We start from the raw sequence: 27,502 nt of genomic DNA, 5'->3' as shown, positions 1-27,502 counted from the left end.
GTAGCGTCTTAAGGCGTCTCCGTGGACACGTCCGCCAATTATGCAAGTGGTTTCGAGAATAGCTCTTACCGTACAGAGTTCAGAAGGAAACTGGCACAAACCCGGAAACATGGATACCGTCTTTTCTTTCCGCATAGAACGAGCGACAGTATTGAACTATACACGCCGTGAGCTTGAGCAGCGTAGACCCCCGCGCCATGGATAAAACAATCACTACTACTTCAGATAGGCGAATGTTTCGCTTTATACAGATTACGGGGCGAAGTGGCCAACTACCCAGGGCCCTGAATTCCGCCTATCGTTATGCAGAGCGGAGGCGACGCCGCACCTTTCCACGCACATTCCGGGGCGGCGCTATGTATTGCGGCGCTGGGGGAGAAGAGCGCGGCGGTTCCGCTGGGGCGGTTCTGAGTGTGAGAAAGACCGTCATCGTCCCCGCTCGCAGCGCCCGCTATGTCTGAGGCGGCGGTCGCCGACACGCGGCGCCTCAACTCGAAGCCGCAGGACTTGACGGACGCCTACGGGCCGCCCAGCAACTTCCTAGAGATCGATATCTTCAACCCGCAGACCGTGGGCGTCGGTCGGGCCCGCTACACCAGCTATGAGCTCCGCATGAGAGTGCGTGAGGGGGGCTGGGGGGCGCAAAGGGCGGAGCTACGGGGCGTAAGGGGCGTGGCCTCGCTTGGCTGGCAGGCAGGCAGGCAGGCTGGCGATGGGGGGAGGGCGCCCCTGAATGTTCGTCCTCTTTCGAAGCAGCGCCATGCAGGTAGAAAGTTAGCACCACAGGGAGACTGCTTAAGGAATTGGCTTTCTACATTCGGTGACTTTATTTTAGCATAGTTCCCAAATGTTGATGTTTGACTGACCATCTGAAGTAGTGCAGTCCATTTTACTTTTTCAGTGTTTTGCAGCTTCATTCCCATCTTTCCTGCATGTGTGAACGTTTTTTTAGATTTCTCATGCCACTCGCAGATGCCTGAGAGCTTTAAAAAGGGGGTATGGAATAGTTACTCTAATCGAGATAAGGGCTTTACGAGGTGCTATGGCTTGGGTCTTTACCATGTTTCTTACCTTTCCCTATATTTATAAATGTGTAAGGAGGCCTGCTGGATCATTTATTACCCTCTGGCGTACTGCTTGTCTCCTGTCATTGTACTTGGGTTTCCCGTGTGACTTTCCATCCCATCAATGACCAGACTGTCATGTCCCTTTCATTGGTACACGTGACATTTTTAGAGTACCAAAAGAAAATCTTAGGTCCCTGGGCTGAAATGTTTCTGGTCTATTATGGGGGAGGCATGGGGATGTATGCATAAACGATGGACAAACATAGTCCTTCTAGGGCTTGATTATAACTGAGAATGAGAACCAAGGAGTGTTAAACTAAGTTCTTCAGAGAAGAGGGGTTTTGTTGGGGGTGTGTGTGTGTGAGAGATCCTGAAAATTTAGGGCTCACAGTTTATCTTGAATTATCACAAAGTAGCTTTCAGTCCCCTTAATATTCTCTCTTAGTATGAGAAGACTGAAATTATAGATTCTTTTGAGGTTGGCAAAAGGAGGAGGAGGAGAATGGACAACAATAAAATGGAGTAGTTCCATAGTAGTTTCACAACCTACTCGGGTCCTGATACCGGTCTTACTCATACTACTGGTTGGGTAACTGCATGGTATTTAATGGCTAGGGTTATTTCCACAAAAAGCAGCTCAGTCTTTGACCCACAGATTCTGGTTGGGTTTTTAACAGATGTGATAGCTGTTTGTTTGCTAGAAGTATAAATATCTCCCCTAAACATTCATGGCTTGGTACCAAGAACTTAAGGGCCAACTGATATAATTGATACTTGTTCAGGATACATGAGTTGTATTTGAACTCAAGGTTCACACACTCTTGCCAGACATAGTTGTTAACTGTTTCTAGTAGTCAATGAGGTGCTGAATTTTGCTTTGTGGCGACAAATTATGTTCCTTCGATACTTACAGTCCAGCAAGAGTACATTATGGAGTATACATGGCAGTTGGCCCATGGAGAGCATTTGTGGCAATCGTCCCATTCCAACTCAAAACTGTAGCCTGGTGCAGTTTTGATAGAGGCACTTCTGCTTTCTGTTCCTACCGTACTTTAAACACTCCTGGTGGTGTATATTGTTTGTTTGTATTTCTACACTGTAACTAGTCCTGAAGGCCTAATGAACTTAATACAATCAGCAGTATAATAGGTCATAACAAAGCTCACAGTAACCTCAAATAACAAAATGGAGCATCAAATACTCCAAAAACGTATCACACTCTAATAGATCTCTGCAATAAAGTGAGGGGGATGAATCTTGACAAGATGTTTAAAGTCAAGGACTGAGTGAGCAACCTAGGTTTCTTTGTGCAGTGTTCCAGAATCTGTTTTTTCAATGATTAACTGCCCTATGCATTAGGTCATGGCCTGAACAGTAAATATAAGATAATAGGTAGGTCCACATGCATGAATTAGATTAGATTATTTATTTACAGCCATTGACCAGCATCATGCATGGAGGAAGTCCGTTACTCTGGCCCATGCCTTTTAGAGATTTAAATTACCCCCCTTACACTGAATCAGGTCCAGAAAAATACTACAAACCAGTGAAGATGATTAACTTTGGAATAGTATTTTCCATAGTGGGTTCTTGTTAATAATTCTGCTGCTGTATCTTGTAACAACTTCAGTTTCTGAATCCCTTCAAAAGTAGCCTTATGGCGAGTGTGCAAAATGAGTCTAATCTGGATGTCACATGGCATATCTACCACACAGAAGCTTTTTCTGTTGGTTGCCAGAACTACATTTATGGTGATAATAGTATCTGTGGATCCCAGATGCTGCTAACTTAGCCCTGCTCTTATCCCTTACAGAGCCCATAGCCAGAAAGATCTGGAATTTAATTTTAAATTGTATATACCCGCATATAAGCTGAGGCACCCAATTTTACCACAAAATCTGGGCAAACTTATTGATTCACATATAAGCCGAGAGTGGGAAATGCTCCATCATCACAGGCTGTCCCATTCAGCCCCCCCAACAAATACAGAAAAGTCAAGAGAATGAATAGCTGTTGCTTTTTATATCCCTCTTTTCACTAACAAAAGGAGTCTCAAAGCAGCTTACAGTTGCCTTCCCTTCCTCTCTTGCCAGACAACCTGAGAGAGCTCTGAGAGAACTGCTGTGTGAGAACAGCTCTGGCATGAAAACCAAACAGTGCCCCCCCCAGGCCAGCAATCCAGAGCAGAACAACAGTACCCAAAGTTGGCAACCTACTACAAGTACAACAGCTACCGAGAATTGACAACTCTAACTAGAACTGCGGTGCCCCCCCCAAGAACAAAACACTGAAAGAAAGAACTGTAAAACTGAATACTGAAAGAAAGAACTGTAAAAATCAACTTTTAAAAGAAACACAACAAGAAGAAAAGACAAACAATGCTGCCCCTCATATAAAAGAAGAAACACTAGGAGAAAGAAACAGTAAATCCAAAAGCACCCCCAAAACCCACCCCACCCACAGAAGCCAAAATACTAGTTTGGAAGAAACATTGCAAAAGGCAATGCAATGATTGGCTGGCTGGAGCAGGCTTTTATTTCAATTACCATATATACCCACGTATAAGTCAAGAAGGGCGTTTTCAGTGTGGAAAAAGGTGCTGAAAACTAGGCTTATATGTGAGTATATAGGGTATATCTATGTGTTCTTGCTCTTGGTGTCTGCTTTGTGATCCCTTGTCCCAAGGAACATATGAAATGTGCCACTGAACTGTAGAAATGCAGGTCTTATAAAGCCAAAATAATTATTTGTAAAGCAGCTACTGAGTGATATGTGTCTTCTTGCAGACAAATCTGCCCATTTTCAAACTGAAAGAGTCCTGTGTGAGACGACGATATAGCGACTTTGAGTGGCTGAAGAATGAATTGGAGCGTGATAGTAAGGTGAGTGCAAACAAGACAGTATCACTCTTTATAGCCCTTGATCAGATGCAGTAGATGCAGATGAGTCTGCCTCTCATTTGCCATAGAAATACTCTTTTCTGTTAGTCAGCTGTACTCTTAAAGTCTGCTTTTCTGTTAAACATTCTCTCTGCTTCCAGATTGTAGTGCCTCCACTGCCTGGCAAAGCCTTGAAACGCCAGCTTCCTTTCCGAGGAGATGAGGGCATCTTTGAGGAGTCTTTCATAGAAGAAAGAAGACAGGGCTTAGAACAGTTTATAAACAAGTAAGATTGATACTGATATTCATTTTTTAGGGAATAAGCTGGGTGCTAAGTCTTACAGCACAGCCAATGTGTGCATCATGATTATTTTGCTAGTGGGAGTGGCCATGGCAAAGCTGACTATAAATATTTCTCTTCTAGCCAAAGGATGTATGTTATGATGGCTGATTCTGTGTGGCAATGATTTGCAGAAACCTGGCTTTTAAAAAACAACAGTTCCCTCCCATTTCTACTGGTGCCAGAGTTTAGGGCATATCAAGGGTTGCCATGGCAATGCCCCTTCCCTAATCTCTGAATTCATGCTACACTGAGCAGCCTGTGAAGTCTGAGGCATTTCACTCCCACCCACCCTTCCTCATGAAAGTTGGGGAAGATACAGGATAAATTCTGACCACGATGTGTGAAGTTCAAATTGAACCTCTGTGCTTGTCAAAAAGTCTTGGGATGGGCAAGGCCAGGGACAGCTACAAATGATGACCTACAAAAATCTAACCACTTTCTTGATTGCTCCTGGCAGAATCGCTGGACACCCGTTGGCACAGAATGAGCGCTGCTTACATATGTTCCTGCAAGAAGAGACCATCGATAGGAATTACGTCCCAGGGAAAGTTCGCCAGTAGGAGAGTCTGGCATTCTCCATTTCTCTATCTCTCTCTCCCTCTCCCTTGCAAAAATGACATTTATTTTTACAATGTCCCTTCTGAACCAGCTTTTCTTTCTGAATCTCCTAACCTTGTCCAGTGTTGCCTGCCATGCTGTCCCATTCCACCCCCTTATCAGGCAGCAGTGTTTGGTTCCGTTGGTCTTTGGTCTCTACGTTAAAGGTGAGAATCTGCACCTATTGCTTGTGGAAAATGAGCCAAGAACTAGTGTAAAGTATTGCAGCATGCATCAGTTCTTCCTGTCTCCCTTGTGCAAGGATGTGGGAAATTCTGAAGCCTAGACACCTGTCCCCTTCTCCATGCAGCCACAGACCTCTATTGGTGAGTAACTGATCTTAAAACTCCTCCCGCAGCTGTTGTGGGTGTTTCTTTGCCCTTGTGGGTAACATTCATCCCAGAATTAAGCTTGGCACAGGAAAGTAACAAGTGTCTCCCCTGCCTGTTAGGCTGATACTAAAGATCAGATGCACTTTGAAAGCCCTCTTATTCAGCAGGAAAGGCTCTCTGAGTTTTTAGCTGCTAATCCTGCTCTGAAGAATGTCTTTAGCCTTGAATCTCCAAAGTCAAGGGGGAAATTTGTATCCAAGGCATGAGGCATATTGTTAAAAGCCACAGCTTCCCATCATAGGCAGACACCCTCCTCTTCCCTCTCAGGTCATTATTGGCCTTTATACCAGAATCCTGTTGGATAAATAAGGCAGCTGATTTCTAGGGCAATTACTTTAAAGCCTGCAAAGCAGTGTTTCTTCAAGGACTGCCAAGCTAGAGGCATAGGAAGCAGCCCAAATAGAAGTATGTTCAACATACAGGCTGCTGCTGATAGGTTCATGAATTACACTTGTTTACCTCCATCTATGGGTACAATGCAAACATCACTATTTATTATTCATTAGGAATGTATATTAGAAGGCCCTGCAGTTGTTCTTCAAGTCATATAAAGAGCCTCTTAATTCTAGATATTGTGGATAGGCAGGAGGGGGAGGGTGTTACAGACTTCAAAAGTTTGAGTCTCTTCAGCCATTTCTACTACTTGGCCTGGGGAAACCATCAGGGGTTTGTACAAAATTGTGTATATGCTTGGGTGGGAGGAAGGGAGAAAGACAAGAGAAGCTTAATATCTAATATGTGAGGGTAAGCAGAAAAGAATCTTCTCTGGGCTGCCACAGAACACACTAGGAAAAACTGCCCAAGTACAGGGCGATCCTGTTTGTTGCTGGAGAGGTGCTAACTGTTGTAGAACCTTGGTAAATGTTTGTTTGAAGCAGCCTACTGCTTCCTCCTGGATCAGCATTTGCTAGGGGTTTTTTGAACCCTTCATTGGTGCACAAAGCTGAAGATCCAAGCCTGTTACTGCTGTGCATATATTCTGATGTGGGGCTTATAATTCAGCAAACTGTCTTTGGTTTACTGTCTGATGTAATGTCCAAGATTTGTTCATATTAAACCACTGTGAAGCCAGCATGTTTCTGTGTAATCGGTAGTCACTGTTCTAAATGTCTCTGGTTAGAGTTTGGTGAAGTCAAAGCATTCTAGGAGCTGCAGCCTCTGTCTCCTTTCCATTCCACTCCCATAAAAATTATGGAATGCTGGGGAGCATTGTAAAGCTTATCTAAGGCTGAAATTTCAATGGGAAGAAGCCCCATTGTATTTAATAGGCTTTGTCTGAATAAGTATGCAGACGATTGGACTTTGTGTTCTTATTATAAGAGTTCTTGAATATAGGAGAAACCTAAGGAAAGTCGCTGTTGCTCTGCCATTTTACAAATATGAAGGCCTGCTTAAACTAGGATACCTACTTTGGGATTTGATTGCAAAAGCAATTTAAGCCTTAATCCTTTAAAAGGCACATGAATGGCCATACTATTTTGTCTCATCCATTTTAGAACACCCCACTGTATCTTAAAGTAGATTGGCAGTGTAGAACTTGCCCTGGTCTTGAAGGGGCATATGCTCAATAGAGCTATAGAGTTCCACAGAATCATAGAGTTGGAAGGGACCATACAGGCCATCTAGTCCAACCCCCTGCTCAACGTAGGATCAGCCCAAAGTTCCAAGAGACTCCTAAATGAATAGGCTCCAAATCTCTGGCATTTGGTTTAACAAACATTGTAACTAGCAAGGGATATAGCCCCATAAATAATATGCCCTGTTGTCTCATGTTTCTCTTGATTTGCCTTCTACTTTCATGTTCCTGAGAAAAAACTTTAATGATATTGCAGTGAAGTGTTAATTGCTGATGGAACTTAATCCGGGTGGATTCCAGGACTCAGTGGTGGACCATGTAATTAGGAGACATCTGTAAAGAAGGGAGAAAAGGCAAGAGGTATAGCTTCTAGGTAGGTGTGGGCCCTGGCATCCTTTTAGAAACTAACTACTGATCCTTGTCAGTTCATTTAACTTTTTTCATTCTCTGCAAATGAGCTTAGGGCAACGTACAAAGTCTTCTGTCTGTGGCTTTACTTCACAGTATTGTTGTGAGGAGATGAGAGAGACTCGACTAGCCCAAGATCACTTATTATTGTATTTTATTTATATTTATATACCGCCCTCCCCGAAGGCTCAGGGCGCTTTACAGGAAACAGGAAAAAGATATAGATAACACCAAAGTTCACTTAGTGAGCTTTGGGGCAATGAAAGAGTTCTTATCTGGGACTTTCAAGTTTTAACACCACTATAAACTTAAATGCTTTTGCTGGGCCACTTATTTATTTATTTAAAATATTTTAAATATTTATTTATTTTAAATATTTCTAACAGACAAAGTAGCCTTATACTGAATCAGATCATTGGTCCATCAAGGTCAGCATTGTCTACTAGGAATGATAGTGACTCTACAGCAGGGGTAGTCAACCTGTGGTCCTCCAGATGTCCATGGATTACAATTCCCATGAGCTCCTGCCAGCAAACGCTGGCAGGGGCTCATGGGGATTGTAGTCCATGGACATCTGGAGGACCACGGGTTGACTACCCCTGCTCTACAGGATCTCAGGGTGAGGTCTTTCACCAGGGATTGAACCTGGGGCCTTCTGCATGCCAAACAGATGCTCCACCAGTGAGGGACAGCCTTTACTCTATCCCACATAATCTCCTTGAACTCAAGGTGGTACATAATGTAGCAACCAAGCTGCAAAGGCATAAATTAAGAAAAATAAAAGATTAAAATGCACAATATGCTGATGTAAAAGCATTCAGATAGTACACCCATGAATTCAAATAAATGAATAACACAGGATCAGCAAGCTCACATCCAGGTTTGCTGAAAAGTTCACTAGCCACCAAATGCTATCTGGGACTGTTTATGCACTGGGAACTTCACTGCCCCAGCTCCTGTACAGGAGCACAAATCAGGGGCGGATGAGGTGCACCAGGCCAAATGCTCCCCTATGTGGGTGCAGGAAGAGGCATGGCAACCTGCCACAACTAAAACTCCAGCCTGCTGCCTGGCATGAAAACTCCAGTGCATAAGCGGTCTGGAAGAGGACTGCCATTTATGCCTTCCTGAATGTAGGAATGGAAGGTGTCCTTATCCACTTCGATATGGCTAGTCTAATAGACTGGGCTCACCACTGAAATAGCTTGTGATCTCACTGCCGCCATGGGGACAGTCCTAAGGGAGAGCATCTTAAAGCTGTTTGAATTGCATATATGGCATAGAAATAAGACCTTTACAGTCCTTTAAAATTTCAGGTAGTGCCACAGAGGGGAGAACAGTTATTAAAACAATACAATTGTTGCAAAGCCATGAGAAAGTTTTCAAATCCCACCCCCTCACCTGCTGACTAAGTTGGGGAGAGTCTTCAGACCGATAGCAAATCCCCAAATCTGCTATTTGTTACAAACTTAAATTTGGGGGGTGGGGAGGGTTGCATGTTCAAGCTGCGCCAAGCATTCATAGAAAAAGTAGCAGAACACATCAACTCGCACTTCAGCACAAGCTGGAGCATGTGCCCCCCTGGTAAAGCAGAAAAAGAAAAAACAGAAACCTGGTATCCCTTCTGTTAATAAAGATGTAATTGAGAGGATGAATTAATCTCTGGGTGTATGAACAGAAAGGCTGACAATTTTCTTCTGCCCTTTGCCATGCAAGGAATTGGTGTGTTTTATTTGGTAAAGCAAAACATGAACAGCTATTGGCTTAGATATTATAGGAGCAACTTAAAAATATTCTAGCAGGCTTTGTTTTGTGATTTTTAAAAAAATCTACTTAAATATGTAACATTGTATATTTTATTTTATGTATAATCTTATTTAGAACCACATTTCCCCTTCTCTTCTGTAGTTATTGAACTAACATGATAGGTTGTGTAGAATTTAAATGCTTATTAATATGTGTTGTGTGGTCCAGGTAGGTATTATCCAACTGTTTTCCTGGTGTCTCGTACTGGTCTTTCAGCAGAAAGTTACAGAGCTAGGGATGCCAGTGTCCTTGTAAACTTTTTGACATTGCAGCCGATATTTAGCCCACTGCCTTCAAAATAATGGCCTTTTTTCTTCCAGTGACAGTATACAAACTCTGAAAGTCCTGTAGATACTAACGTTTATTAGGTAGATACATTTTTTATTTGTTAGAAAACAAAGTAACAATATGGAAAGGATACAGAAATGAAAAGGAAGGAGGCATATAGAACAGAAAAATTCTTATCCATGGTTCCTCTAAATATTTGTGAAACCAGCCAAGGGATGGAGCGTGTCCGAGGTGTCCAAGTTGGAATAGGGCCAATCAGGGTGCAGCCAGCTGGCCGCACCCTGATTAGCCCGGCCCCTACAGCTCCCGCCCTTCCTCGCTGGCTGCTCACCCCTCAACTCACACACGCCTTGAATGCAGGAGGCCGGACAGCCGCACCACTGCCCACCAGCCTGCCCAGATCTCCATGGGACTGTACAAGGTGCCAAGGAGGGAGGAGGGAATGCCTGCCACTTCCCCCCGCTCCCAAAGCCCCACTGCTGCCTCCACACCGCTCCGCGGGGCTCTGGAGGGTGGCAGGCATGGATGGGGGAATGGCCACTGCCTCTGCGCTGCGGGGCTCTGGATCGTTGCGGCCACGGAGGGGGAATGGCCACCACCTCCCCCTGTGGGGCTCTCAACCATCACGGAACAGAGGGGGAAATGCTGCTGCCTCCCCCCACTCCCAAAGCCCCATGGCTCCCTCCATTAGGGTTCTCCAGTATCGCTGGGATGAAGCTGGAATGGCCGCTTCCAAGTTTCTTTAAAGGTAGTGAAAGTCTTTCAGCTCTAAGTATTGTCTGAGGAAGTGTGCATGTATTCAAAAGCTCACGCCTTGAAAAAATTTTGAACAAATGTAGCATCCAGTGGCACATTGAAGACCAACAAAGTTTTATTCAAAGTAGGAGCTTTCATGTGCACTCATACTTCCTTAGATGTCCATTGTATCTGAGTAGGTATGCATGCACCCAGAAGCTCATCACTAACAACTATCACTAAGCATTATAACGTTGAAGTTGCATGTAACCAACTTACTCCCTACATGATTGGCCCTCCCTGGGGCTGTTGCCAGTAGGAAGAGAGGACTTGGCCAATGAGGGCCAATCAGTTCAAATTGCACTTTGCCATTGAGGTCCAATCAGGTCAAATTGCATGCAGACAACTGACTTCCTACCTGATTGGCCATCCCTGGGGAGTTGCCACCAATAGGGATAGAGCACCCTTCCAATGAGAGCCAATCATGGAGCTTATCTGTAATCTTCATCTCCCTCCTGCTTGCTGAGTGGAAGAGGTGCTAGCTTCCCAGAAAGGCCCTGCTACTGGTATATCAGCCTCTTCCAACTCTCTATTGGGCAAGGGAGAAAAAACAGCTGCTTCCATTGCCTCCTGTGTTGGTCTCAGGTTTCAGCTCTCTGATGGAAGGAGGCATAGATGAGCTGCCAAGGAGCTAGAGAGAATCAGTATTTCCAAAATAAAATGCCAAGGGACAAACAGAATGCAATCAATGCCTTAACTCAGTTCAGTGAGGTAAGGGTTCCTTCGAGCAGTCCAAGGGTATCAACAGAAGGAGAAGTTCACAGGTTGTGTCCACAACCTTACCACAACCTTACCCTCCCAGACTAAAGTTAATATAGGCTGTAAGTAGCCTCTAAATCCTTACTCTGTGATGACTCACCATCTTGTGCAGATAGTAATTGCCTTGCTAACATGGTGTGGTGCCTTTTAGACTGGATCTCTCTTCTAGCACATAGCTGCCATTGCTTAATTGGCTCAGGTGAGCTGACAAGGCAGGGAGCTGCAGCTGGAAGCTAGGTAGAGGAATGAAGAGCTCCTGCAACAACTTTGGAACCTAAGCTATGGTTTGCTTGCAGCTCCATTCCCTCCTGCTGGTTAGAGCTTTCTGCCTGTTGAACAATTGGCTGGACTAAGCTCTCATCCAACTGAAGCTTAGGTGAAGCTTGGAGCTCCTGGCAAAGCTTTTCCTCTGAGGAGTCCTAACAGATGTCTGCTCAAAACACCTCCCCATGGCCCTGCTGATGGTCATCAGAGTGCTCTTTCATTTTCTTCCACCCTCCCTCTCCTCAGAAGGGCTGGGGGGATCCAGCATCCTTCCCTGTCCATCCTGGTCCTTGGGAAATGTGGGGGGATGTGAAAGAGGCAGCCTCCACCCACAGTCTAATCTCTCCAGCCTGTCCTTTAGAACAGGGGTAGTCAACCTGTGGTCCTCCAGATGTTCGTGAACTACAATTCCCATGAGCCCCTGCCAGCAAATGCTGGCAAGGGCTCATGGGAATTGTAGTCCATGGACATCTGGAGGGCCGCAGTTGGACTACCCCTGCTCTATGGTCATCCCCACCCAGCCTGGTCATCCCCACCCAGTCTGGTCTTCCTCTGTGGAGGAAGAGGTAGGAAGGAAGCAGCCCCCTTATGCCCTTCCCAGGCCCGCCTTTAGGAGATGTTGGGGGGGGGCAGGAAGATGGCAGCCCACCCCTCCACAACCTGCTTGGCCTTGGAAATTGCAGGGTTTAATGGGAAGTTCTGGACAGTGGTGTCCTATGTAGACACTTTTGTATGAGGTTGGGGTAGGAGGGCAAGTGTCCCTCCAAAGCAGCTATTTTTTTATCCAGGGGAACTGATGCCTTTCTTCCCTCCCCATTCTTTCTCTGTATTTTTTCTTTCTTTCATCCTGTCTTTCTCTTTCATCTTCCTGAAAGTTTCCAGGGCCCCATATGGAAGTTGGCAACCTAGCTGGCTGCAACTCTTGAGATTAGGGTCTGTTACTTTTTAATTGGAAGTACTATAACGAATTACAAGAATGCCTATTGGAAACAATAGGAAACACTTGTAGACCCACTGGAAATAATGAGAGTCAACAATGCCAATTGACTTGCATGGGCTCAATTTAAATACATTAGAGCAGGAAAACAGTTGCAAGGAAAACGTGGAATGGGCCTGGAATGACAGGCCCCAGAGTTGAACGACAACTCATGGGAGTACCACGAGGGTTCTGGACCTGGAATGACAAGCCCCAGAGTGGAATTGCAGCTCCTGGAGTACCATGGGGGTTCTGAACCTGGAATGACAGACCCAAGAATAGAATGAAAGCTCCAGAGAGTACCACGAGGATCCTGGGCCTGGAATGATAGCCCCTGGGAGTTCCACAGGAGTTATAGGCATGGAATGACCACCCCTGGTGATACCACGGGGAATCTCGGACAGGAATGTCAGGCCCAAGTGAAAGATGCCTCCTGGGAGTACCATGAGGGTTCTAGATCTGGAATGACAGGCCCTAGAGTAGAATGACAGCCCGAGGGCTGGACCATGGGGGTTCTGGGCCAGGAATGACAGCTCCAGAGTGGGGGCGTCTAGGCCTGGAATTACCGGTCCTAGAGTGGAATGACAGCTCCTGGGAGTACCATGTGGGTTCTGGACCTGGAATGTCAGCCCCTGGCCCAGAACCCCCATAGTACTCCCAGGGGCTGTCATTCCATTCTGGGGTGTGTCATTCCAGGTCCAGAAACATGGTGGCATTCTCAGGGACTATTGTTCCACTATGTGGCCTTTCATTCCAGGCCCAGAATCCCCATGGTACTCCCAGGGTGGCATCATTCCATTGTGCACTCTGTCCTTTCAGGCCAAAGACCATCATGGTACTCAGGACCCTTCATTCTATTCTAGGGCCTGTCATCCCATGCCTATAACTCCTGTGGTGCTCCCAGGGGGTGTCATTCCTCTCTGTGCCCTGCCAATCCAGCCAAGAGTAGACTATTTTATTATAATGGAAAATCCATTCCACGTTTTCCTTGCAACTGTTTTCCTATATTTCAATGGAGCCCATAATATTATTTCTAATGGGTCTTCCAGCGTCTCCCATTGTTTCCAATGGGCATTCTTGTCATTCGTTTTAGCACATTCCCTTTTTAACCACTTCCCCACACTGGATCTCAAGATACAGCGGGGAGCAGGGGGATGAGGTGAGCCAGAACCCAGGAAGGGCACAATGCAGGTGCGACGCGGTTTGCCTCTATTACCTTGAATAAAACCTTATTCGTCTTCAGGGTGCCACTAGACGCTAAATTTGCTCTGCTGCTTCAACCACATGCGATTAACCGCTTGAATCAAGCTTTGTAAGTCTCAAAGGTGCCATTGGGCTCTAAGGGAGCTCATGGGTTTCCAGAAGAGATTTGTGAGATTAACCCCCACGCCTCTCGGGTGCAGCCTGTCTGGCGGCTTCTCTCCACTCCGTCCTTTCCGGCCCCGCCTGCGCAGCGAGTCCCAGCCCGTGACGCCTAGAGAGGCAGGAAGGGAACTTCAAGCGCCGTTGCTCTACGGGCACGTGACCCGCATCTCGGCTCGCGGGAAGAGGCGCGCTCGAGCGATCTGATAGGTGGAAGCTGAGCCAATGGGGAGCAGGCGCGGAATGCGATTATGGGGCGGTGGCGTCCCGAGCCGGCCCGGAGTCCTTGAGGCGCCTGGAGGAGAAGCGGGAGGCGTTCGGCCGTTATGAACAGGCCGCGAAGCCCCGACTTTCTGGAGCTTTCTCCTCGGCGGCTCCTCAGCCCGGCCCCTCAGGCAGGCCCCGACCAGCAGGCCGCTTGCGCGTGTCCCGAGTCGCCACCGGCGCCCAGCCTCCTCTGCCGCAGCTACTTTGCCCGGGAGTGCGAGGCCGTTGCCTTCCAGCGAGGCGATGCTGCGGAGGAGGGTAGTCCCCGGCTCCCCTTGACCATTCAGGAGGAGACGCTGAGCCGGCTGGAGCCTTCCTACTCCTTCTCAGAAAGCCCCGACGGCCGTTCGCCTTCTCGGCCTGGCCCCGAGCCCGCCTCTCCCACCGCAGGCCCGCCGGACCCCGTCGCAGCTGTGCCAGGCAGTGAGCAGAGCGCGGGGCTAGCAGAGGGGCCTCTGGCCGCCGCGTCTCCTGTCGCGGGTCTGGCAGGGGTCTCCTCAGGGCCAGGACTGGAGAAGGCCTCGCTGCCTAGCGGGGCCAATGTCACCTACACGGACACGGTCTCCTGCGATTCCGCCAATGCCACTTACATCTGCACCGGCTCCCCCTGGCCGGGGGAAATGAAGTACGCCCAACCTGCCCTCCTTACATCAACGCCAGTGTCCACGGTCACCTCCAGCGAACAAATCCTTCTTGCTGCTGCCAGCAGTGGGGCTGCCCGTCAGGCCCTTAGAGCCCGAGGCAAAGGAGGCCTTCTGAAAGGTGCTTCTACAGCAAGCAAAATTCCACAGGTAGCTGACAGGAAGGACTCATGGGCAAGAACTAGATCAGCTGCACAAAGCCACCCTATTACAGAGGTAGGTTGTAGACAAAAGGCATTGTGTTATCACCTACCAGATTGATTTTGTAAACGGACACACACAAGTCTTTAGAAAGCTTGTTATTGTTTCTGCTTCCTTCTAAAAACCTGTCCTTTTCCTAAGACACATGTCCATTAAAGATAAGCTAGAAGAGGTAACAGTGCAGTACATTGGTTTGGCTGGGGGCAGGGTCCTGGGTTCAAATTCCCATTCACTCAAAGCTCATTGGGTGACCTTTCACCAGTCACTCTCATCCTAACCTGTCAGACAGGGTTGTTCAGGGTACAGTGGAAAGTACAGGTCTCCCTCAGCACACTTGCAGGAATGCTAGGATAAACATATAGATGGGCTGGTTCCTAGAAAGCAGCCTGACCCACCCACATTACCAAGCACTTTGTGCTGCCCGGGAAGCCAAAACCAAATTGTGAGGCAAGTTCAGCATCCAGTCCAAAAGGTCTAAAGCCGAGGGAGTCAGTTCACCAAGGGGGGCACGGCAGGGAGTGGAGTCAAAACCAGGCAGGTTACCAGAATGAGTTCCAGAACCCTACCATGGTTGAGTAGCCCAGGAGTAAAATCGAAACCCGAGCCAGGAACAGAGTCAGAGCAAGCCAAAGTCAGGAACCAGGAACAAAGCCAAGTCAAAGTCAGAAACCAGGAATCAGTGCCACAGCAAACCATTTAGATAGACTGGCATGGTTAGCATTCTACCACCAAGCCAAACTACTACTTGGCCCCAGAACATCTAGCCACAGTGATCCACACAACAGGCACCTCTAGACTGGACTTATGTATCTCGCTTTACACAGGCATGCCCTTAACTTTGATCTGGAAACTACAGCTGGTCCAGAATGCAGTGGTCAGGATTCTCACAGCTAAACTTTGGAGGTTCCACATTTGACCCATTGTCCAACAACTGCACTAGCTACCGGTCAAATTCTGAATTAGAATAAGGTTTTGGTAATTACCTTTAAGGCCATATGCGGTCCAGGCCCAGTATACCTGAGGGGTCTCCTCTCTTCCTACAGCCTTCAAAGAGCTTTATGCTCCGCCACCTCCAACTGGCTGGTGATCCCTGGCCCCACCTGGTGGAATGAGCTCCCAGAGGAGATCGGAGCCCTAACGGAATTTGAAAAATTCCTCAAGTCCTGCAAAAGGGAGCTCTTCTGCCAGGCATTTGGTTGAGGTCAACCAGATCCAACATCTTCCCCCAGCCTCCCTCCAATGAAACCTAATGCCTGAATTGACCATTCATGGGTCTGTCAATATGTTGCGTTTATGAATGTTTATTATTGTTCTATTGTTATTTATGGTTATTTATGGTTAATGAGTTTTTCTGTACTGTTCTTGTTCTTTATGTTTAAAGTGAATCACCCTGAGTCTTCGGGGTGGGTGGTATATAAATGTATTAAATAAATAAAATTAAATAAAGTACAATTTAACTGGGTGAAATAGCCTTCAACTGGGGGCTTGCAGCCTTAGCTGGACCTCATCAGGACTGACGGCATGCTGACCGATGAGCTGATATTCTGATAGCTGTCAGATTTGCATGCTGCCACTCACAGTAAGTTCTCCAGGCTAGATGGGTCCTTCCCTCCAGGTCTCAAGGACGCTGGCAGGAAAGGCTGAGTAGGAGCCTAGCTGGTTGCCTGGCCCCATCCACAGGGTCACCAGGTTGGTGGCCACAGCGGCGGTGGGCAACAATGGCGGCCCGCAGCAGGTGGAAGCAGGTGGCGGAGGCAGGCACATGCAGCGGAGCCATGGCACTGGCCACCTCCCCACCGCTTCCTGATTGTCGTGCATGCTCGCTTGTGCACGCCCACACGCTTGTGCACCCTGCCCTGCATGTTTGTGCACTACCGCAGTTGGGGTCATGGTGTGGCGGCGGTTGAGAACCACTGATCTTGGATGATGACCTCCAGATGCGGTCTGCTCTAGACCTCATCTAGACCTCTTATCAGGTCTTATCAAGCTACTCATCATCTAGAGCAGCGGTCCGCAACCTTCCGGCTGCTGCGGACCGCTGTTACTGAGTGGGGGAAGAGGGCAGCCTGGGGTGGCTCCCTCTCCCCGCCCCTCCTGAATACAGGAACTTTCCCGAAGACAGGAACTAATCTGTGGGTCAGAACCTCTGGGACTGGATCTTTGGCTTATTGCTCACAAATGAGAAGTTACAATGCCTCATTCTGACTAAATTTATTAGGATTAAATTTAAGGTAGGTGACCTTTGAAATGGATTTTCCCCGCCAGTATTAGGCACATATAGATCATTGGTTCTATAGTAAAGGTAAAGGTATCCCCACCGAATCATGTCTGACCCTTGGGGTGACGCCCTCTAGCGTTTTCATGGCAGACTCAATACGGGGTGGTTCTATACTATATCTTGAAAACCTGATATGTCCACTACTGACGCTAGGGGGCCTACTCAGATCGCTAGAAAATGAGCAGTTTGTGATTAAAGCTAAGGTAATTGTGTTCTCCAGAGATAAACTATTCCTGAAGGAACTATTATTTTATTTGAGCACTGGAAGAATAGCAGTAGTCTCTTTTCTTTGCATATTTACAAAACTTATATTTTTCTTCACAGCTGAAGAGTCCCATGAGAATGCAGAAACCTTTTCCTTTTCTCTGAGAGCCCCAGTTTCCCAATCTTGTTGATACGCACAGGACCATTACATTTGCTAATTAGCAGTGATTTGCAAATAAAGTGCATATAAAGAGGGAGGTGACAAATCTATTTTGATTTGTGTCAATTTAGGTTGCTCATCTAGCTGTGTACAGAATAAGGAGCCAAGGTTTATTATTTTTATATTATTATTTATTTGATTTGTAGCCTGCCACTCTCAGCTAAGCTGACTTGTGGCAGGTTACACATCTAAAACCCCACAATAAAACCCTAGTAAAATAATCTGTCCCACCCTGGCAGTGAAAATAACCTTTTCCCCCCACTCCGCAATTTCCCAATTCCCTGTCAGAACCTGGCAGAAGAGCTCTGTCTTGCAGATCTTGTGGAACCAAGAAAGCTTTGACAGGTCCCTCAGCTCCCAGGAGCTAATTCCAGCAGGAGGGGGCTTGAACTGAGAAGGCCCTGACCCAAGTCAAGGCCAGGCATACATCTTGTGGGCAAGGGATCACCAACAAGTTTCCACCCACAGAGCAAAGAGCCCTGCAGGGGGCATAGAAGAGTGGGCGGTCCCGCAGATATGTGGGGCTCAGACTGTGGATGGCCTTAAGGGTCAGTACCAAAACCTTGAACCTGATCCGGGCCGCAACTGGCAACCAATGCAGATGCCTCAGCACTGACTGGATATGGGCCCTCCATGGTGTACCTGTGAGGACCATATAGCAACTGCATTTTGCACTAGCTGCAATTTCTTATTCAGCATCTGCTTACAGCATCAGTCCCATTCTTATTCAGTGTCTATCTATAGGCTTTCTGGTTGTCAGGAACTGTTCACATGTGTTGATCTCATGACTTTGAAGCTTAACAAGATCTAGGTGTTAGGTCATTGGTCACCAGAAATTAATTCAATAGGTTGTTAAATACAGAAGGGTTTGTCTGCATTGTCAAATCTTTAAAATTTACCCTTGATATCCCTTGATAACAAAACTAACTATTGTTCAAAACCATGTCGGAAGTGTACGTAATTTCTCTTTGATGAAAGTCTTTACTCTTCACTGGATCCATTAGATATCAGTAATGCTGGATGAGGGATATACAGAAATATTCTCCTACTGAGAAGTGGAAATAGAGACTATTCCTCATTGTATTTCACCATTACATCTCTGAAAGTAAACAGAATATATCTTTTTTTAACTTACAAATAGTAATGAAAGGGCATTGAAAGTTCTTGTCAAAATCTGCTATTTGGACAACAGAATCTATGTGCTCCATTTCTGTACTACCTTTGGCACTGAGTGGTTGGTATAATGCCAGGGTGGTGAAGTGGTTAAGAGTGACTAGTATCTGGGAGATAATAAAATTGAGAGGATCATTGTAAGCCACTTTGTGTCCCTACTGGAAGGGAAAAGAAGGATATAAATGAGTTAAATAAATTAAATTAAAACAGCTCTGTAATTCCACATTCTGATTAATTGTTTATCACTTTATTATGACCTGTAATCAAATAAATGTTCTTAGAACTGTTGAATCAATCTAGTGGAGAAGTGTTAACATCTGGGAGAATTAAGGAGAATAAATAACTTTTAAGGCCGATCTAAGACTTGATTCTTGTATCACGTGGAAATTCTTATCTGATGAGATAACAAGGACAGATCTGACAGAACTGTCCTGCAATAAGAAGCCTCTTATTTTCATGCAGCCTCCTTTCAAACTTCCTGGAATTCAAAGGACTCTAGTAAATCCACGTCTGAAGCTCCGTGGTACACCAAGAGATCAAGGATCAAGGCTTGCAATTGCTCAAGGTGAGCTGGATTGATTTCTGGATGAACAAATGCAAATAACATGGATGCTGGTCTGTCTAACAAGAATGGGTTGAAGTGTGTTATTCTGACTGGAATGCCTGCGTATTTCCTATTTTTTCTGCTGAAGGTTACAATTAGGTGACAGTTTGCTGCCTACCAGCTGGCTTTTGTTTCTCTACTGAAGGTCCACATACTAGCTTCATAATAAAATGTATGTGTGTATGTATCCAAGGAATAGGGTATATGTAGGAAGGGATTTTGAAAGTGCAGGCCGCATGAAACTCATAAACCTGAGGGGGTGGGGGCAAGTGGATTTTCAGAAGACTTCTCTGCCTTCCTTGACTAGGACTGGTAGTGAATGCATCATTTCATTATGATCTGCAACATGCTATTATGGGGCTCAACAAATCCCAAAAGTCAAAGGGTCTAGCATTTTCAGTATTGACTTCCTTATAGTATAGCTTGGAGATCCTTTGTAGAATCATTTCAGAATGTTTTGTAGTATGATAAAAATAAACGTGCATGAAATTCCTATCATTGCCTGCTTATATGTTAACTTTACACAATCCAGTGGCAGTAAATCAAATTATATCTTAACCATATTGCCTTCAATATTAAATTTCGCTTTTTAAAGAATTAATACAATTTAAGTTTAGGTTAGAGGAGACGTAAGTTTTTTGCTGTCATGATGACAACCAGCATTATCCTATATTTAGTTATATACTTTTATCAGAGCTTTAATAAAATCATAAGAATCTACAAAGAGTTTAGGGTTAGGTTTTGTGGTAGCAATAATTAGATGGTCATTCAAATACAAAACCCTGCTGAAAAATTAGTCTGGTTCCTAATTTTTAGGGGTCTGGCTCCTTTAACTGCAGAAAATTGGTTAAGGCCAGTGCCAGTATTAAAATGGCAGCTGGGTTCATTGTCACAATTAGAGAGCCAGCATGATGCAGTGGTTAGAATGTTGCATGATGTAGAAGACTGGGTTGAAAATCCCACTCTGATATGGAAGCTTTCTGGGTGACTTTGAGCCAATTGCATGCTCTCCTCCTAACTTATCCCATAGAGTTGTTGTGAGGATAAAATGGAGGAAAAGCTAATGATGTGTGTGCCTCCAACTTAAGTAGCCATTTCAGTGAAAGAAAGCATTTTAGGCCAGAGGAAGGCATCAAACTTTGCTCAGTGCTGTGGTAAGATACATGCCATCGTGTGCTTTGTCAAGCCATGATTTGTACAGAGATCAAGCACAACTCTTGTGTTACATTGGCATTGTTATTATTGTATGGCATTCAGGGAACAAGATAACAACTAAGACATCAAGTCAAAAGCATCCCAGGAGGAAATCATCCAACAAAGTTGCCACATCCCTCCAGAAGTCACCATCTCCCAAACGTCTTTGCAAAGGTAACTTGGGGAGAATACCTTATCTCTGCAGTAAGTTTTAATTTGGGGTAGGGGGCAAGAATTTTCCTCTGCCAAGCTAGGTATGGTGGGAATGCCTTTTGAAACTGCTCCTGTGTCAGGTTGCTGTGCACGCTGAAAGGCGTGCTCTTCTCAAGCATACTATCCAGCCATTTCCACAACCAATACCCTGTCCTCTACTTTTAAGGTACAGGAGTTCTTCAGGTCTTCTACCACTGAATGGAATACATGCTTGCCTAAAGAGTTCTGAGAGTGGTTGTTGTCAAGTTACTATGTATTAGGTGCAGTAGTGGTTTATTGCTAGTAGAGGGCAAGAGCAGAACAAAGAAGCTTTTCTCCTTCCCACAAGCAGTTTTCTGAAGTAGAAGAGGTTGAAGTATCTAGACACTGCAGGGGAGAGGGAGTTGGTGGTGAAGTATATATTGGGTTAGGGGGTCATTGGAACAAAACTCTGGCTCCGATTTGCAGGTCAACAAAAATGAAAAGCAACTTGCCTCCTTCATTCAGGTAATCTGATGACTGCTGGCCAAAACCCAACTACAGCTGTGAAGAAAGAGCTCACTGCACCTTGCTCAAAGGTAAGGCCACCAGGGGGATAGATCTAAATCACCCAAGGGTGTTTGTGTGCATGTAGAACGTTTTTAGCATCTGATTTCTGTTTTGGCTCTTCCTAAGTATATAACTTCCAGAAATAAAGGTAACCCAATATTTCTTTTTTGTAGCTGGCCAAAGCCAGCTGCCCAGGCAGTCTTGGAGCAGCAAAGGATCTTTCCTAACCTCATAGCCTCAGATCCTTAAACTAATATGCATTGAACCTGGGACTTTAACATGCAAAATAGTCCTTGGTTCTATGTAGTTAGAAATAAGGCAGTTCATTTCGGTACTGAAAATCACGTGCTGTGATGTGTAACATGGCGTCTGTTTTTTTCATTTCAGTGCCAACAGCTGGCTGAAGAAAACAAGCAGTTGAAAAGCAAGCTAGAAGCAATAATAAAGACTGTTGCACTGTTGGAAGGAAAGGTAAGCTCATTGGAAGCACTGCATTTATACACTTGTATGCCGAGTGTAAAATGCAGTGAGGTTGCAGGGAGCTGCTAGCCTAAGCAGAATTGCTTTCAGAATTTAAAACACTAGCAGAGTAAAGATTAACGACAGTTCAGATAAAACAATTCCAGCAGTCAGTTCACACAAATCTGTTATCCAGGTTGGTACAATGTGCAGTGTGTCCTCTACACTAGCGATCCCCAACCTGTGGGCCGCAGACCACATGTGGTCCTTCGACTAACTGGAGGTGGGCCCCGAAGGACGCCTTCTCCCCCCCGCCCCCCCGGCCCTTTACTTCAACCCCCCAGCCCTTTAAAACACACTTCATTGTTGCGGCGTGTCTGTATCTTATTTTGAAGGGATGTTTAAACATTACCATAGCGATCAGAGAGCACTAGGGCAGTGGTTGAGAGTAGAGGAGTAAACTACCCCCCCACCGGGCATCAGTAAAAGGTGTTGAGTGGTCCCCGGCGTTGAGTGGTCCCCGGTGATAAAAAGGTTGCAGACCACTGCTCTATACGTGTACGATCAGACCCTGTCACCGGGTCTTCGGGGCCAAGCAGTCTACTATATAGTCGTGCTCCAATCTGATACACCATTTCAATTCAGGAAGGAAAAACACATTAAAAATATCAAAAGAAATAACCGTTATTCCCTTAACCAGATAAAAGGCTAGAAAGAGTAAATACAAAGGAAAGCAAAAACATAGACTAAACTTGTAGTACAATGGTCCCTTTGATTGCTTCCTAAGTGGATGTACAGAATATGTAGATACTTCTGAGTGGGCAGTGGGATGGTTTAGGTGAAGAGATGATGGGCCATCTAGAGCAAGTCTTTTCTGAGTTTTGGCATTAAAAATTAGCTGGTTACAGGCCAAGAAACAGGGACTGATGTCAAAAAAAGTCGTGGCAACAGGCCTCCAGTTCAAATCTTGGATTCACTTCCAACTGAAGCAACTTCTGCAGCAAGAGCTGAATGAAAGCTGCTACTAGTCAGAGGTGACACTTCGTAGCTAGGTGGGTGCTAGGCAGCTAATATTAGGGGGGGTTTACCTTTAGCATTTAATCAAAGTAGCTTGGGGGTTTACCTTTAGCATTTAATCAAAGTAGTTAAACATTACTATTACCATGATTGAAAACTACATCCCGCAAGTCTAACTACTGACTTTCATCAGTGCCTGTCTATCGCACTGTTTCTGTTTCTCTGAGGAGTCCCAGGAACTCTTCCCCATTCCTTTTATCATCACTGTAAGGTCTGTGGACATAGCTTAGGCAGAGTCAGTGACTAAGCTGAGATCACCCAGCACGTTTCATGGCTAACTGGGGATTTGAACTTAGGTCCTACCCAGTCCTGGGCTAGAACACTAACCACTACACCACTCTGACTCTTTAGTGCAAAGCAATCTAGCAGCTATTAACACATGAAGTAAAAGGATTTTTGTGATCCATGCAGGTTTTGCCATCTACTTCGGTTACGGGATCCGGCACAGCATAGAAGCACAGACCGCTCAACAGTCACAGTTGACAACAAACAAGCCTCTGAATTCTGCTGGCTCTGACCCGAGTCCAGATACAGCTATCTGAGAGAAGGAAGTGATGATTCTCCACGTCCCCTGCCTTTCCTACACCATAGTTGCCCTTCAGCTCTTGCCTGCCTCCTGTCCTTCCATATAACAAGCAGGAGAAGGAAAGATCCTGGGCAGATTGTTCCCCCTTGTACCCGCAGTATTTCCAAGCAAGGTTATCCTGCAGAGGAGACAAGTCAAGCACCAACCTCAAGGGTGGGGAGAGCAAATGCAAAGCACTGCACCACTCTTGCCCTTGGTAAAAACTGACAGGCAGGAAACTGCCATATACGTGATATCTGTATTTATTGTCTGGCTGTGCTGGCTAGAAGTTGCCTTTCTTTTGTGTAAGAAGCACGTGTGCAAGGTGGCTGGAGGTTAAAAAAAATGAGTCTCAGTGCTCTTTGTAAATCTTTGCTTTCCTTTTTACTTTTTTGAGTAGATTTTTTTATCAGACGTATTGATGGTTTATATGATTAAAAATCTAAAGAACCTTTTAAAAAAAAACGAGGCTGATCAGTCTGACTGCCAACATATTGTGCCAATTAAGATTCTCTACTACATAGTGATAGTTCCTTTGGAATAATAGCTATTGTGGTGGTCCCAGATTTCAGCTACGGTTTCCATTACACTCAGGCTGTTGGAGAATCAAGCACCAATGGTTCTTCCCATTCCAACCCATCCTGTCTTGCTTGAATGGCAGCAGCTGATTGGAATCCTGCGGTAGCTCTTAGTATCCAGTGCCCATCTCTATTCCTGTGGGTAGGCCCTCTTTTACCAGTTCACACTGGTAAACGATTAGGGATGTGCACTTCGGTGCGGTGTGGCCGCCTTGGCAATCACTGAAGCCCAAGGCGGCACATAGGAGGCTAGTGCTCTGTTCAATGTGGCGCTGGCCTCCTATGCGTTGGCTCGGGCTTTGGCAGGTAGCCAAGCTACACCAAAGTGCACATCCCTACTGCTCAGTGTATATAGAGGTAATAAATCTTCCAAGGCCTGAAACTGAGCATTATGTGAACCAGACACTTGCTTTTTCTGTAGTTCTGTAGTGTTTCCAACTGTTGTGTGTTTAATAATGGGGCCCTGTGCCTGCTTGAAATATGCAGCATATGCAACAGCCTGCTTCTCTTTGCCACTACTTGAAGTATTGCTAACTGTACAAGTTGAAACATCCTTCCAAAATTGTTTGTCATTTGGAGGAAAAATATCAACAGAGCATAGACGTTGTGCCTAATTCCCCTACCTCCTGACTACCATTTATCTGTCTCATGCTTTCAGGCTTATGTTCAGCATTAAAACCAAGAACTTGTCTGCATTGGATTTTGATTACTTTTAATTTAGAGATTTTCAGTACAGAATTCTACACAAATGTTTGGACATGCGTGATTTGATTTCAGGAGCAGAGGCAGCCCTGAGTTATGGCTCCATTCGTCTTAATGTAGATCTTCTGTCAATCAGTACTGAGAAAGACAGTTCACAAATCAACTAATAAAAAGCCACTGGCTGCAGTCTGGGGAGGGTACTTTTAAATATGTCAGATTACATATAAATTCAGGTTTTACTGCACTGCCTAGGGGCAGTGACTATAATTTTCAATAGTTCCCAGAATTGCAGTTTACAAAGATGGCTCTTTCTGCCAGCTTTCCATTATTGGAAGAACACATTACACACATTTAGGGCAGGCAATTTGTATACTTTATTCTGGATAATATAATATATTGTAATAATATCCTAACCATTTGTGGCTGTAATATTTGTGAAAAGCCCCTTTAGGCGGAGCGTTGTCCAGGACACATCTGCTTGTCCGGCGTTCACTTCCACCTGCATGGGTCCATTGGGGTATGCCCAGCAAAGCTCTGCTGGGCTCACAGTCTTAGCACAGTTGTATGGAGGCTGCAATATGGAAGGTATATAGCCAGGGTCATCTTTGAAGAAAATGATGCCCAAGTCCATAGGTGGCTCAGAGGCATGCTCACTGATCTTTGCACAACTGTTGAAATGAAAGAAACCAAGCTTAACAAACAAACGCAGGAAAATGGCCTGGGTTTTGTCTAGAAATGTGCCTTTGCTGTTTGTAGATCTGGCTTTCAGCAATTTGCCCTGAGGGAGACAGTTTCAGAACAGTAACTGTGGAATATCCTGAGAAATCAGCATTGCCATGGTTTTAACTAGGTTTGAGCTCCATCCGCTGGACATCTTCCAGAGCCCAGCTTAGGGACTACAGGAAACAGATGAATAATTATTTGCTACAGTATTTCATTTTTACAGCAAGACACTGAACGCTGAATTTACACAAGAGCACTCTGCTATGGCCAGGTAACCAAGCATTAAAACCAACAGATTAAGGTGCAGGGGCCAGCAAAGCTCAACAAACAGTGGCTTGAAACAGGCAGGCTAAAGCCATGTCCACCTGTTATAGTTACTTCTGCCATGCCTCTCTAACCACTCCCAACAGTTTACGCACAATAAAACACAGTCTCTGGCTTTCTGCCTTTTCCCTGCTCTCTTAGCAGACTAGTAGAAAATGAAAATTATCCTGCTCAGGCAGAAGCCACATGTAGGTATTCCAGAGAGTTCTTCTGTTTCCTGTAGTCCCTAGGCTGGGCTCTGGAAGATGTCCAGCGGATGGAGCTCAAACCTAGTTAAAACCATGGCAATGCTGATTCTCAGGATATTGCACAGTTACTGTTCTGAAACTGTCTCCCTCGGGGCAAATTGCTGAAAGCCAGATCTACAAACAGCAAAGGCACATTTCTAGACAAAACCCAGGCCATTTTCCTGTGTTCGTTTGTTAAGCTTGGTTTCTTTCATTTCAACAGTTGTGCAGAAAATGCCTCTGAGCCACCTATGGACTTGGGCATTATTTTCTTCAAAGATGACCCTGGCTATATACCTTCCGTATTGATCCCTCCACACAACTGTGCTTTGGAACTGCATACTAATGTTGGTCTTACAGAAATTTAAAAATTAGTTTTGTCCAATCCTGTTCTTGTGAACAGTGCATGCAATGTTCAAGTAATGTGGAATTGTTTTCTTCTGCCGTGAAGATCTTCTAGCTAATGTTAAGGTTCTAGTATCCCCATTTAACTCCAGCTGGCAGTATGGGATTTATTAAGCTGTAAGCATGATAGGAAATTACATGATACAGTGATGTGATGAGGTTCCAAAAAAGGAAAAGGAGGTCTTCCCCTATGGTCTTCCCCACCCAGCCTGGCCTTTGGGAGATATGGAGGAAGGGGCAGGAAGGAGGCGGCCAGCTTATGCCCTTTTGGGGAGGGGGCAGGAAGGAGAGAACCCCCATTTGCCTTTCCTGGCTGGGCCAGCCTTTGCGAGATGGTTGGGAAGGAGGCAGTTCCTCCCACATCCTTCCCTGCCTGGGTTGCCCCTTTGGAGATGGGTGAGAATGAGGCAGCACATCCCCTATGGTCTTCCCCACCCAGCCTGGCCTTTGGGAGATATGGAGGAAGGAGGCGGCCAGCTTATGCCCTTTTCTTCCCAGCCTTTAGGAGATGGGGGGGCCAGGAAGGTGATAGCCCACCCCTCCACAGCCTGCTTGGCCTTGGTATATGTGGGCTTTGATGGGAGGGTAGGGACAGTGGTGACCTATGTAGACACTGTTGTATGGGGGTGGGGTAGGAGGGTCAGTGTCCCTCTAAAGCAGCTGTTTTCTCCAGGATAAGTGATGACTTTCTTCCCTTCCCTCCCCTCCCCCTTCATTTTCTCTTTCATTCTGTATTTCTCATTCATCTTCCTGAATGTTTCCAGGCACCCACCTGGTAGTTGGCAACCTAGCTGTCTGCAAATGGAGGAGTCAAGAATCAAACTCAGTTCTTGAGACTAGAGTCTGCCACTTTTTAACCACTTCCCCACACGAGATCTCAAGTTCTAGCAGGGAACAAGGGTGTGAGGAGTGCCAGAATCTAGGAATGTCACAGTGCGGGTATATGTGCTGGCACCTGTTCTATTCCTGGATGCAACAGGCTTTCCCTCTGATATATTATCCGGAATAAATTACACAAATTATCTACTCTAAATGTGTGTAATTTGATCTTGCAATAATGGGAAGCTGGCAGAAAGAGCCATCTTCATGAACTATAATTCTGGGAACTATTGAAAATTATAGTCACTGCCACTAGGCAGTGCAGTAAAACCTGAGTTGACTGCATCTTATTCAAAACACTAGGGGCAAAGCCTTTTGTATCCAGGAATGCAACATGTGCTAGAGCTTGGTGGTGGGAAGAGGAAGGGGAGGAGTTGTCCAGTCGGTAAGAGCATGGGGTCGTGTGTGTCGTGTGTGAAGTTGTGGTAACATGGTGACAAATGAGGACACGGGGTTGGAGAGATGGGTGTCAAGAACCAGTGGTTTGGAATGCTCGTTGAGTGTGGGAAAGGACTGACCTTTGGGGAA

The 27,502-nt window shown here is 45.7% G+C and overlaps 2 protein-coding genes across 2 annotated transcripts; both read left to right on the top strand.

Annotated features, from left to right (window-relative positions):
• The first annotated feature begins 330 nt into the window (after positions 1 to 330).
• Positions 331 to 6,349, top strand: SNX12 (sorting nexin 12). The gene is made up of 4 exons (XM_077307456.1): positions 331 to 618; positions 3,854 to 3,949; positions 4,108 to 4,232; positions 4,747 to 6,349. The coding sequence occupies exons 1-4, from the start codon at positions 454 to 456 to the stop codon at positions 4,847 to 4,849; spliced, it is 489 nt and encodes a 162-aa protein (XP_077163571.1). The 5' UTR covers positions 331 to 453; the 3' UTR covers positions 4,850 to 6,349.
• A 6,491-nt stretch (positions 6,350 to 12,840) lies between these two features.
• Positions 12,841 to 24,409, top strand: LOC143822381 (uncharacterized). Its single transcript, XM_077307453.1, has 6 exons — positions 12,841 to 14,636; positions 18,959 to 19,061; positions 20,358 to 20,468; positions 20,994 to 21,064; positions 21,423 to 21,506; positions 22,983 to 24,409. The coding sequence occupies exons 1-6, from the start codon at positions 13,839 to 13,841 to the stop codon at positions 23,022 to 23,024; spliced, it is 1,209 nt and encodes a 402-aa protein (XP_077163568.1). The 5' UTR covers positions 12,841 to 13,838; the 3' UTR covers positions 23,025 to 24,409.
• Positions 24,410 to 27,502: the final 3,093 nt, after the last annotated feature.

The sequence above is a fragment of the Paroedura picta genome, chromosome 13 (genome assembly GCF_049243985.1).
Source record: "Paroedura picta isolate Pp20150507F chromosome 13, Ppicta_v3.0, whole genome shotgun sequence".
In the NCBI taxonomy this organism is placed as follows: Eukaryota; Metazoa; Chordata; class Lepidosauria; order Squamata; family Gekkonidae; genus Paroedura; species Paroedura picta.
This window is presented reverse-complemented; position numbering and strand designations above follow the sequence as displayed.

Coding starts and splice junctions, on each gene's coding strand:
- SNX12 (XM_077307456.1), top strand. CDS start 454: ATGTCTGAGGCGGCGGTCGCCGACACGCGGCGCCTCAACTCGAAGCCG. Junction 619..3,853: donor GCTATGAGCTCCGCATGAGA/GTGCGTGAGGGG, acceptor GTCTTCTTGCAG/ACAAATCTGCCCATTTTCAA. Junction 3,950..4,107: donor AATTGGAGCGTGATAGTAAG/GTGAGTGCAAAC, acceptor CTCTGCTTCCAG/ATTGTAGTGCCTCCACTGCC.
- LOC143822381 (XM_077307453.1), top strand. CDS start 13,839: ATGAACAGGCCGCGAAGCCCCGACTTTCTGGAGCTTTCTCCTCGGCGG. Junction 20,469..20,993: donor TCCCAAACGTCTTTGCAAAG/GTAACTTGGGGA, acceptor TCCTTCATTCAG/GTAATCTGATGACTGCTGGC. Junction 21,507..22,982: donor TTGCACTGTTGGAAGGAAAG/GTAAGCTCATTG, acceptor TGATCCATGCAG/GTTTTGCCATCTACTTCGGT.